A 13,802-nucleotide genomic window follows, 5' to 3' on the forward strand; every position below is an offset into this window, starting at 1 on the left:
GATAACCTTATGATACCTCCACTCCTAGCTGTTTAGGGATAACCTTATGATACCTCCACTCCTAGCTGTTTAGGGATAACCTTATGATACCTCCACTCCTAGCTGTTTAGGGATAACCTTATGATACCTCCACTCCTAGCTGTTTAGGGATAACCTTATGATACCTCCACTCCTAGCTGTTTAGGGATAACCTTATGATACCTCCACTCCTAGCTGTTTAGGGATAACCTTATGATACCTCCACTCCTAGCTGTTTAGGGATAACCTTATGATACCTCCACTCCTAGCTGTTTAGGGATAACCTAATTAAATCATTTGTCTATTTATTCAACAAATAGTTTTGTCGAAAAACAACTGTTCAAGCCTTCATATGTGTTCAGCAGTAATGTGTTGTAAAATGTGAGCTCTGATCCGATGTGTCAGAAACCCTGTTCCTGTTTGCTGAATTTTATAATGTACAGTCTGCACCAAAAAGTTTTTTAACTACTAGTCCGAAGACCAATATTCTGACATTTTTCTTATTGGTCTAAGCAAAGTTTTGCAAAAACTTACTAGTCTGAAAGAAATTTTACCAAGTCTGGGGCATCAGACTAGTGGCTAACCGTGCAGACTGAACTTATTGAATGAAGTTGAAATAGTAGTCGCATATTTCTTCAAAGTGGCTTCATATTTGATTATCAAAAGATGTGTGTGCTTTTCTGATCTGTCTAGACAACTTCTTCCTGTTTTCCGATACTTTGAAATACACGCTTATGTATGCTTAGCACAGCACATTGTGCATTCATAATTTAATCCTTCTATAAGCATAGCTAAGATAAGGTATGATAGACATAGGAAGATGTGGTATGAGTGCCAATGAGACAACTCTCCATCCAATAAACAATTTATGAAAGTAAACCATTAAAGGTCAAGGTACGGCCTTCAACACAGAGCCTTGACTCTACCGAACAAGCTATAAAATGGCACAAAAATTACTAGTGTAAAACTATTCAAACAGGAAAACCAATGGTCTAATTGTGACTCTAGTTGTAATAAGATGATCTTCTACACTTACAGTGAAACTGAGTTCACACTGTAGTAATTATATCATGAAACTAGTTCAAGGGAGACAACTAGAGATCTTAAAATAAGTTAACAACATATTATGTAGAGGGACACACACAAAATAGACAATATGCTGACATCGTATATACGGTATGCAGTTTCATACCTTCTTTGCCAACAAGTTTTGTTCAGATCAAGACAGAATTCAAATAAATTAATACCATGTATAAGCTAGCAAATAAAGTAGTTGTGGTGTTATTTCTAATAACAGCTTCCCAATTCTCACAGTGAAGTACAGGTCACCCCATTGCACTGTATACTCCATTGTGCTAAATAGATAAATAAATAAATAATCTTTATTATAAGAGGATGATCCCATTAGTTAAAACTAATCTTCCTTGGAGTCCTTATACATTCCAGATCAACATAATTTGTTTTAATAGCCATATGTCTCCACTTTGTATAAAACAACACTTTAAAATTTGTTAGTTGCCAAGCATTTGACTTTAAGAAGTAATAGCCAAGATCCCAGAAAAATGATGTCTGTGGCTGTGTACAGACTCATCTTATGAGCTACCATATTAAAATTCTGCATGTCCTTTTATAGTTCAAAGCAAGGTATACTTCTATCTCATATATTTGTTATCCTGAATATGCAAGTATAAATATGTGCTGCGTGTCATTAATCATGAAAATCAGGCAACGATCAGATGATACCTGCCCCACAGACATATACACCAAATAAAGTTAATGTATGGCTTATAGTTTAAGAAAACAGACCAAAACACAAAAAAAAAACAGTAAGCAATGAAACATAAAAATGAGGTCAAGGTCAAATAAAATCTGCCAGTCTAACATGTACATGTTATATATTTCCATACACCAACTACAGTTGACCAATTGCATATAGATTTAGAAAATAAACCAAAAAACAAGAGTGCACTCACTGAAATGTTCGCCTTCTTTACTAACCATTGATATTCTGTTAATAGTCCTAAATATAAAGCTTTACTAAAACTGTCATATAAACTTAACATGATCCAAGTAAATGAGGACATGGTCAGATAAACCAAATGGAAAATACATGAACACTTAATACAATCATTCATTACACTAAATAGAGTTTACCTATTGCTTATAGTTTCTAAGAAACACTTAACCAGAAAACTTAACATTGACCAATGAACCACCAAAATGGGATCAAGGTCAGATCATACCTGCCAGATAGACATATAAATTATAAAATATTTCCATACACCAAATATAGTTGACCTACTGCATATAGTATTAGATAAAAACACCAAAACTCGAAAATTTACCTAGAGATACTGAGCCATGAAAATGAGGTCAAAGTCAGATGACACATTCCAGTTGGAAATGTACACCTTAAAAAGTTAAAATCCTTCCATACACCAAATAGACTAGACCCTTTGCTTATAGTATCTGAGATAAGGACTTGATCACCAAAACTTAACCATGTTCACTAATCCATGAAATGAGGTTAAGGTCAAATGAAAACAGTCTGATGGGCATGAGGACCTTGCAAGGTACGCACATACCAAATACAGTTATCCTATTACTTATAATAAGAGAGAAATTAACATTACAAAAAATCAACTTTTTTTCATGTAGTAATTGATTCATGAAAATGAGGTCAAGGACATTGGACATGTGCCAGATGGAAACTTTGTATCATAAGAAATCTATATCAAAGTATGAAGCATCCAGTTCTTCCACTTTCTAAAATATAAAGCTTTCAATAAGTAGGTTAATGCTGCCTACGCCATCACCATGGGACCACTATCCCCCTTTTGAGCTCTGCCACAAAAGTCACATGCTCAACAAAAACAATTTCTACCAATGAACCATAAAAATGAGGTCATGGTAAGATGACACCTGTCAGTTGAACATATACACCTTGCAATCACTCCATGCGCCAAATATAGCAGACCTGTTGCTTATTGTATTCGAGATAGATATGGACTTTATCACGAAAACCTAACCTTGTTCACTGATCGATGAGATGAGGTAAAGGACAGATGAAAACTGCACGACGAGCATGAGGACCTTGTAAGGTATGCACATACTAAATATAGTTATCGTATTACTCAAAATAAGAGAGAAATTAACAATACAAAAAATCTTCACTTTTTTTTCAAGTAATGCAAATTCAGAAATTATTATTTTTATTATTGCGAAAAAAATTTTTTTGCATTTTGTAACTACATTTCCTGTAGCACAAGTTTCCAATATATAACACAATTTTTCCTGTACTATTTATGACACTGCTGTAAGAAATCTGTGACATACAGCAACTGATATTAAGGATGTTCGCTTGTAATGTTTTGGAATTTCTGCCAGATTTTTCAGAATCTTCTGGTTTTATTCATTTGAATACCTTAAAAAATTTTGCCCATAGATCCCCATTTTTCTTTTTATGAATCTTTCACATGTATAATTATAAGTAATCTGTAAAAGTCTTATGAATTTTTAATTATTTTATTATAGTTTTTGAGAACTTTAACTTGTCAATAATAAAGCTATGAAAAGTCAAGAGAGAACATTCCCGCCAAAATTTCAATGACTTATATCATGAAAACAAGCATTGACTTTTGGTTCCTTTATTAATCTCTTATCAATATATTCTAGTTATATGAAAAGTTTGTTATTTTGAAACTATGTAGCAAACTTCCTCAAGTGAAGGAGACAATTTTTTTTTATCATGTTATGAGCCTGCCTTCAGTAACTGTGAGCATTGTTCATTTTGTAAAATTTGTTATTTTGTGTTTATGTTATTTTTGTTATATTCTGTTACTTCTTTTCATGTTCTGTTTTTTTACGGTACTAGTTTGTTTCTTCAAGTATGTTTTTTTTACCTACTGATCCAGATTTAAAAGAGGAGGGTTTGAGAATGCAAATACTAGCTTAACCATGTTATATTTGTGACTTTCCAAGTCATGCACATTGTCAGAAATTTTATTTTGTTGTATCTTATTTTATTTTATTTGTTTTTTAGGGAATTGAGTGTTAATGGCAGATCTATAATTGTTTTTGATAAATGGAAGTTTATGCACAACTTTTATTAACTCAAGACAACTTATAGCTGGACTGTTTGTTGTTGAAGCTAAATGTTGCCTTTTAGATGTCTTTAGATTTTTCCTTGTTGGGTTGTTGTCACATAGACAAATACCACACATCTATTATTTATGAAATGTCTTCTTTGCTTTTTTAAATAGTACATGCAACATCAAAATTGACTTTGTGTATATATTTCTTTATAAATGTGTCTTTTATGTAAATGATGTAAGCAACAATAGGTTACGGTAAGGCATTTAACAATCAGTTAACACCATACAGTATACTGTAAAGTCAGAAATTATTGCGTGCATTTAATATTGCAATTTTTTTATTTAAGACTTAAATGCAATTTTAATAATTACGATTTTGAGAAAAATTCTGTTTAATTCATATGAAATATTTCAAAATGCAGGTTTAAATTATTGCGTTTGTCGCATTTTTCGCAATAATAAAAACCTGGCATTAATTTCTGAATTTACAGTAGTCAGCTTAAAGCCCTTAAAGACTTTGATTGTTGCACTGTAATTGTGGTGTTGGCTAAAAATTTAAGAAAAAAGACATAAATGACTTTAGTACAAAGTTTACTGAGATGTATTACTTCACAGAAAACAATGATTATGTTTTATAAACATATGACAGAAATAAATATTATGCTATAAATCATTGATTACATTGTGTTATTCTTACGTACATATAAGTGTGAAAGGAATTTCTAAAAATAATTTCAAAATCACTACCTATTTGAAAGTTGCAGTTGTCAATTACTAGGCGAAAGTATTTTCAGAAATATAGAGATGAGAAATGGTAGAAACATTTGTTAAAAGAAATGCAATAGGACAAAGATAGTATACTCTTAAAATTAAACAAGGGAGCTAACTCTAAGCTTCTAAACTAAATTTCATACTTTCAGTTACAAAAAAGTGGCATCACAAAAATTGGTTAATATCTAGACTCACTAAGTATATATTCAACAAGATTTTTATATTCCTTGAAATTTCTAAAGAATTCTAATTAGAAACCTATTCTATTTTCATTTAGACTATTTTCCTGAAAAAGCGAAAAGTAAAATGGATAACTGCAACTCTCAAACAAAGTCATATGGTAAAAAATAAGTCATCCTGGGAATTTTTTTTTTAATCAAGTACAAATATCACTTGAAAAAGATGACTGACCTTTGTAGTGTAATTGTAAAAATATTTAAGCAAATGTTTTACTGAGTAGACTTATTAATCAGCTAAGAAATTTTATTTAAAAAACTTGTTATTTTAAAAAATTCACAACATTCATACAAACTGCTATACATGATCACATAATATTTGGTTTTGGTCACAGAAACTGCATCTGGGATCATAACGTATTATAATGTTAAGATGAATTTCATACTGCATATAAATAAAAGAATGTACAAAGATACATATTGCACAGAAAGGTTCCATATCACTGGCACATAACATTTACTGGTCTAACAACAACACAACACAAGAACAGAGAAACTAAATTTTTATTTGAAATTGCTGTGGATTTATTAATATTCTTTGGGGAAACCAATTTTCGTGGATTTAATGAGAATGTCAACGACATGTCTAAATCTTCGGCAAAATATTGATTTTTTAAAGATCTTAATGAACTTTGGCAAAACCATGAAATAAAATATCCATGAAAATACATTTGTTCCTCAATCCATGTGGTAAGCACATAAATAAATCAGCAGTAAGGTAAAGTTAACTTTTATGGTTATAATTAAGTAGAATACGCCATTTTGATTTAAGGAATTATTATCATTTTAATAACTATCAAAATCTGAGCAATGTCAAAATGACATATTTAAAAACCTTGAATCTTACTGTCATGGAAATGCATACTTGACCATCTTGACTATTATTCTACATGTAGTTTTACTACAAGAAGAATAAAATATCATGAAAACAGATTATTTTTATTTAATTATGTATGTTGAAAATTTTGTTGAATGAAACTTAAAAACTTAAAATGCAACAGGTAGTTTTTGGTTCATGCTTTGACATGTTTACAGTAAAAAATAGGACAATTTTTTGGGAAAAAAATAAGGAATTTGCATATCAATTTCATTGGCAATATTGAATTCCAAGGTTACTTGTGATTATCAAATAAAATCCTTTCACTCAAAAGCTCCATAGATTCAAGATTTATCTATTCTCAAAATGAATGCTCCTTATCGCATTATCTCTTCAAACCTGCTGGGGAGGATATTTTCAATTAAATAATCAGTCTTCACCTATTTCATAATATAACCATCATTTATGGCTCCCGAGTTCAAAGTCAATTTTAGTGTAAAAAGTTTCCTTAGTTATATTACCAGGACATTTCAATTTTCTCAACAAATGTTTAGTAATTTATAGATGTAAAATGCAAAATTAGATGCCTTTATTCTACATATTATAATAACTTATACAATTTGTTTTAAAAAATGAACTTACATTGCCCTAATAATTACCAACCAGCATGTTTGCTACTGGAATAATTTTTTTCTGCCATTTTTACAATAAAAAGCATGCTTAATATTATAAATATTTTATAAAACAATATTTTTAATGTTAGTCAGAAAATAAGATAAAGCATTCAAGGCAATATTTCTTAATCTCTAGCATCAGCCATTACTTTGCCTAAACTTTTAACATTTAATTAATTGATTATTTCAAAGAAAGCTTACTTTTGTCTATGTAAATTAAATGCTGTTGGACAATAGAAAATTCAAATGGACTTTTATTTTGACTGGCTAATGAAAAACACAAAAAGTAATTAAAAATAAAAAAGTAACACATATTTTTGAGGGAGAGAATATACTTCTTTTGGGGTTTTATATTATTGAATTTTATCATGATCTATACAAGATTTTTTAAAATTAAAGATTTAATCAAGAAATTATTAAACAGATTAGTTTAAAATACTACTGGCTTGAAGAGATTGTTGACAACAAAGGTGGGAAAACACAGAAAAATACAGGTATTGATATACCCTGTTTATATGGAAATAAATATTTTATAATATACATGTACCTTGACAATATATACATTATGTTCAATGTTATTAATTAGTTAGTTAATTAATGGCACATCAACATGAAAACTAACATAACAAGCTGGTATTTGACTAGAAATATTAACACACACACACACGTATATATAAAATAACAGTAACAATTGTGTATGTATAAAAATAAATGATGCCTTAAAGCACTAACGTTTGTGATAGCTATAACTGATTGAATTAACTTCATTCTAACACCATAACAACTTGTCTATGGAAAAATATCTAGAACTAATGCAATTTGCTGATTTCAAAAAAAATTCTCAGAGGTTATTATAACATATATGGTTTGTCTATCTTTGGAATAATATATAAAATCAACTAATCTATTTTAAAGTAATTGTAAACAAAATTATAAAATCAATTTTAAATTGTCATTATCAAATATCTTTTCAAGATCATACTTTTAATTTGTTGTGTTACCATAACTTTTTTTCACAAAAACTGAACAACAATTGTATCATCAATTTTATGGGAGTTAATATATCAAATAGTATGTATAAAAAAACAGTAAAAAAGACAAAATATTTTTGGCAGGAATAATAATCAGCTGTAAAATAAATGCCATTCCTGTAGAAAGAGTTTTATAATGAAAAAGAAAATTGAAAAGTCTTAAAAAAGAAAAAAAACCAACAAAAACTGGAATTTATAAAAATGATGTCGGTTGACTAGATGCCAGTTGCGATGATAACAAAGTGACAATCTTATACAGAAAATAATGAGAGCTAATGAAAAATAAACATCATTGCTTAGCACCATAGAATGGTTTTGGACCAAGTCTAACTGGATGTGGTCTAACAAGACCTTCTAAATGTGAACTAGATGAAGGAATCTCTAAACTATGTCTAAATGTTTCATTTCTACGAGATTCGGTTTGACAATAATTTGGCGATTCACTTCTCACTCTGGGACAATGTCTTAACTGAGAAGTTGCAAGAAGCTCTTCTTGCATATTTTCTTCTTGTTTACCAGTTTTTTCTTCAAAAAATTGCATCAATTCTTTAATACTTCCTCTTCTTTCGACTTTTCTTGAACTTGTATTTTCCCGTAAACTTGTATTTTCCAAGCCATTAATAGGTAACGTTATAGACTGGCTCAATCGATTCTGTGTTTCACTAGTGATAACAGTTTCAGTCTGAGCGATTGTTGGTGAAGTAACGGTAACATGTGTCGTTTCACTATTTTCACTAAAGCTAACATGTCTGACACTTTTAGGAGATCCCGCCTCTGACTTTTGTCTTACAAATCTCAGAGACAGATCAACATTTCTTTGGCTCTGCGGAGATCTATTTCCTCTCGAAAATTCATCAGGTCGTAATACTTTAGGGGAATTTCTTAATGATTTCGGTGAACCATCCACAACTGTTTTTGGAGAAGTTCTAGCACTACTAAATCTTATTGTCATTTCAGCTTCGGACATTGCTGATTCACTTGAAGCCCTTCCACGGGAGCTTCCACGATGTTTAGGTGGCTTACCAAAGTTTGTAATTCCTATTGTTACTTTTTCTATTTTCTTCGGACGGAACTCATATCCTAAATCTGTGGAAATACTTCTTCTACTCCCTGGCGTTTGCCACAATTGCCCAGAAACTCGACTAGAAAACGAATTACTACCAGAATCAGAAAGATCACTAGAGTATTGCTCTGTCTGTGAGTATGACCTCTGACTTGTAAATCCAAATTTTGCCTGTTTTATTCTTTCACTGTTATAATTTTCATGTCTAAAACACACATTTGAATTAGTAACTTCAGAACTATTATTGGCATTGTCATTTTCAAATTTTTCTTTCAAGCTGTGAAGTTTTGTTGATTGATGAGATTGAGTAAACTGATCATCTTCCTCTTCCGGAAGAAAATCCTCATGACGTGACGATGCCATTTCTAATGCAGATTCATCTAACGATGATCGACTAGGAGTCTCTGATAAGAATGTCAATGGCATATTCTGTAACTCACGAGGATCTTGATGTTTAACATTATGTTGCACAGTAACCGTAATATCTGATTTACTTTTAATTTTATTGTGATCTACGAAAACATCATCACTTGTGTCTTCATCACACGAGTCCATCACTACACACTCAGTTTTATAATAATCAACACTATAGGCTTTGTGTAATGGTGGTTTTGAGAATGATTTAGGAATTGCTGTAGGCGGACTATTTGTTTTTGATTGAAGTGGCAGTTTACGTTTGACCACCACATCTCTGTATTCCTCAATATATTCTGGACTAGGAGGAGCAAGTTCTGGTAAGTCAGATTTTTCTTTTTTCATTTCCACTTGTCCACTTGATGGCGACACTAGTCTCATGTTTTCTAATCCTGTATTTCGGATGGCATCCTTTTGAGGTGAGACTAACTGATGAGACACACCCACCACTTCTGCTTGCAATATTCCTGGACCTTGGCTTTGTAAATTGTCTGGATTCTTTTTGAGAGACATGCTTAATTCTAAATCTGCATTTATGGCATTCTGAGCGGCTTCCTCAGAATTATCCAGTTTTTGAATGACCTGAGGTGAAGCATGAATGATTGGACCTTGTGACAGAAAATGTACTGTTGCCACTGGATACTGATATGGATCATCAGAGAAATGGGTTTCTATTTCCATTAAGTGGACATTTTGTGGAGGACTTCTTGTATTGCTATAAGGATCTTGCATTTTATCGAAAGTTTCTGGAATGTTTCCACTATTTTGTTCACGCTCTGCTTTTAACCTTTCCTGAATTTTTTCTCTCATCTCATTGGACAAATTTTGATGTGTTGGAATTCCAAAACAACTTTCATTAAAATCAATGTCATCTATCACAGAATTAAAGGGCATGACTTCTGCCATGATCTGCTGGTCATTCAAGTACGGTCCATCAATTGCAGTCTCCATAGGAGCATCCATTTTACTTCCTTTATGACAAGTCTGACTACTTGCCATTACAGGATAGGAAGGTGGAAGAGTTACTCCCCTTGTTACAGATGGTGAAACATTTTTGTTGTCTACAGCACTTTTTGATTTGTCAAACTTAGTTCGTAGCACTTTACCAAAGTCAGTTGGTTCATATTCAATGTTACTTGGTTCAGAATTAGCACTTGAAGATGTATTACTTGAAGTGTCTTGAGTAACGATAGTGGAGTGTTTAATCTGTGGTATATTTGATTCAGTCTGACAACGTTTTATCATTGGCTTCTCCAATGTTAAAGTCTGTTGATCAGTACTACATTCAGGAGTTCGTTGTCGAACTCTTGGTTCGAATTCCTCAAGACGTTCCATTGCTGCTATAGTTGAAGACCTTCTTAGTGTTCTTTCACCTTCAAATCCATAATTTTTGTTTATTCTTTCTGACAGTTTTTGAATAGAAGGTCTTTCCATTTCAATTTTAGTTTCTAAATTTTGTATTTCATTCAATTTCTCTCCATGGCTACCTAACCTACAAACATCTCCTGTGGGAGCTAACTGAGTTCTCCATTGTTCATTAAAATTTGACAAATCATGTAACTTTTTATCAAATGGCACTTCATCAGGACTTTCAATACTATGCTGATGACCTGCATGAGGAGGTATTCTTGCTACTTTTTGAGATTTCGGAGACTGACCATCTTTTTTTGTAACAGACACAAAATCTTGATTCAATCCAGCTAAATCTTCCCATCTTGGTTGTTGTCTAGGTGACCTTGGACTTTGAACAACAGCATTTTCACCATCGACCATCTGACTTGTTTGAAATAATAACTTTTCAAAATGTCTTTCAGCTGATTCTTTCCTTTCTGAATGTCCATTCTGAAATAATGTCTCATCAATAGCAGTCTCTAGTCTTTGGGGATCAGTAAAATGATCTTTTATTAAAAGTTTAGCTGGTGGACTCTTTGGCAGGTTTGGTGATGTGTTTGCAGGTCCTGTGTAAATAGGATTTTGAACAAATCTCCTTGATGGAGGACTGGTAGGGTCTTGTGGGGTTCTGATTTTATTTGGTCTGTGTGCTGTTGGACTTGCGTAAGATAAGTCCTCTTGAGATGGTGTGCGTATTTTATTTGGTCGGTTTGTAATGGGACTTCCATGATAAAGTTCTTCCTGTGATGGTGTTCGTACTTTGCTTGGTCGATGAGAAATGGATGGACTACCATGAGAAACTTCATCCTTATTTAGTCTTTGAATTGCTGATGGACTGTGGGGACTATATTGAACATTTTCTTGAGAAGGAGTACGAACATTCATTAATCTCTGAGCTATAGGTGGACTGTTTGTAGGTGTTGTATGTTCACCATCAGACCTATCATTATTTTTCCATCGTGATGTCCTTTCACTCAATGGACTAACAATCTTCCTACGATATTCACTTGGACTGATATCAGACATTGGACTAGCTAAACTAGAGGCAGTTGAGTGACGTTTTGAAGATTGATTAGATCTTGCCTGTTTGGTGAAAAATTCAAAATCCTCTTCAGACATGTCTATTTTATGTCCAGTTTCAGCTTTGTAACTTTCAAAATTAATCATATCTTCATCAGACAGGCCAAAGTGGACCTTTTCTGAAGTTTCTGTCCTTATATTTGTTTGATGAATACCAATTGACGATTCCTTAGTATGTTCAATTAATAAGTCACCATCAATATTTGTTTCCAGTTTAGTTTGTGCAATATGTGTAGGTCTTACAGCCTTTCTGACTAACTGTGGTGTTTCAACAACCTGGATTTCTGCTCCAGGTCGATCTGTGTAGGCATGAGATTCAAGATTATCACTACTGTTAGACTGACGTTTAATTGTATCAACAGAACTTGATGAGAAATCAAATGAGTCATTCATTGACCCCTGTTCGACACTTTCTTTTTTCCCTTTTCCTTTATCAGATTCATTCTTAAACGCTTTGTCAATCTGAGCATTTATTTCCTTCAGCGTTCGTGTCAAAGGGGATTCGGTATCATTTAAACTGTCCAATGAAGCACTTCTACGACCTTTCTTTTGCACTTTAGCTGCATCATCGCTTTGACTTACACTGAAGCTTTCCACAGATGTTGAGAGTTCACTTATCGTCACTGATGACAATAAATCAGTCTGACTGCCTGAAGTCAAATTTTCTAGAGATTTTTGAATGTCTGAAGGAACACTGAGACATTTTGACATTTTAGATGAGAATGGTGGTGAAACAGAAGTTGGCTGGGGATGAAGATTATCATACTCTTCCTCCTCATAAGAATGCGTTTTATAAACTACAGATTTGGATGTTGATGTCGTCCTCGACTCAAAATGTTGAAAATCCGATGAAGAAAATGGTGAATCTAGATTATCATAACCACCAGGAGACACATCTGACCTTGAATGTCCTGTGTCATTTAAATTGTCCTGAAGATTGGGAAACTTTGGCAGTGACTCTTTGGCAAGTTTTGATTTCTCATCATCTGAAAGCAGTTCAGAAAAATCTGTTTTGTGTGGTGAATAAAATCCTGATGGCGCTTCATCAGGCGATGTTGCAGGTGAAGTGTTCATCCAATTTTTACGTTTGGCTCCAGGACTCTCTGGAAGATTTCCTATAGACTGAACATTTTTTTTACTTTTTGTTGAATGTTTATCTTTAGATGTTTCTTTAAGTTTTTCAGCACTAGGAGATAATGGAAGTTTCCTTTCCTCAGAAGAACGTTGTTTATTGTCTAAATTTTTTGGACTAGTTGAATTAAAAACAGTTGCATCATCAACATGAAGGACAAACTTTTCTTTATCCTTATCCCCTATTGATTCCAATCGACTACGTGAACCAATTACTTTTGTTTCTTCATTTTTTAAACTTTTTGCCACTTTTTGCACTAATTTCTCACGATTTTCCTTTTCAAAATTACTTTCATTTTTCCTACGTAATTTTTCACTTTGAGCGATAGGTTTTGTAACCACCTTCTTTTCCTTGGGTGGTGGTAGATCTTTTTCTTTTCTTGGTGTAGATGATCCTGATGGGGTTCTGCGGTGAGTAGGTTTTCTTTTTTCCTCTCCTCTTACAAATGATTGCTTCCTTTCTGTTTTCCTTTCTTTCCTAGCCTCCATACCACTATCAATTGATGAACTGGAATCTGGAATACAAAAGACATTTTATAGTTAATAATTTTCATCAATGTATTTCTGTTCATTAAGTCAAGTATAACTGGTTATTATAACTAGTTATATAGGTATTACACATTTGTGGGAATATAAATCAGGTGAAAAAAACATCACACATCTTTTTTTACTTTTCACTCTTTTTCTTTTTTTACAAAAATACTTTGTTAAATGTGTTTTCCCCGAACAAAGGAAGCATCATATAAGGGACGAAATAAACTTTTCAACATTCAACATCATCGAAGCAGTTTCTTTTTCCAAACTCATCCTTCCTATACATGATTGCCTTTTCAGCATATTTTTTTCTAAACATATTTTGAATGCATTCATGAATTAAAGAATCTTAGTGAGCACGCTCACATACCCCACGTCCCCACATTGTCATTGGAGAAATTAAATAAGTATAAGAAAAAAAAATTGTATAAGAAAAAATATTGAATAATAATTTCCTGTCAATATACATAGTATGTCCTTATTATCTATAAAATTTCATGAAATTCTGTTGTGTGTTTTCAGAGGAGTTGCGATGACAAACTGTTGC

At 32.5% G+C, this 13,802-nt stretch overlaps 1 protein-coding gene across 32 annotated transcripts in view; it reads right to left on the reverse strand.

Annotated features, from left to right (window-relative positions):
• Window positions 1–4,686: 4,686 nt before the first annotated feature.
• LOC139525367 (uncharacterized) overlaps window positions 4,687–13,802 on the reverse strand; it is a 68,761-nt gene continuing 59,645 nt past the window's right edge. For all 32 annotated transcript variants that reach the window (XM_071320606.1, XM_071320610.1, XM_071320618.1 and 29 more), the window contains one exon: window positions 4,687–13,236. In XM_071320606.1, the coding sequence (XP_071176707.1) occupies window positions 7,931–13,236 (5,306 nt within the window). In that variant the 3' untranslated portion in view covers window positions 4,687–7,930. The remainder of the gene's footprint in view (window positions 13,237–13,802) is intronic.

The sequence above is a fragment of the Mytilus edulis genome, chromosome 5, assembly GCF_963676685.1.
Source record: "Mytilus edulis chromosome 5, xbMytEdul2.2, whole genome shotgun sequence".
Lineage (NCBI taxonomy): Eukaryota > Metazoa > Mollusca > Bivalvia > Mytilida > Mytilidae > Mytilus > Mytilus edulis.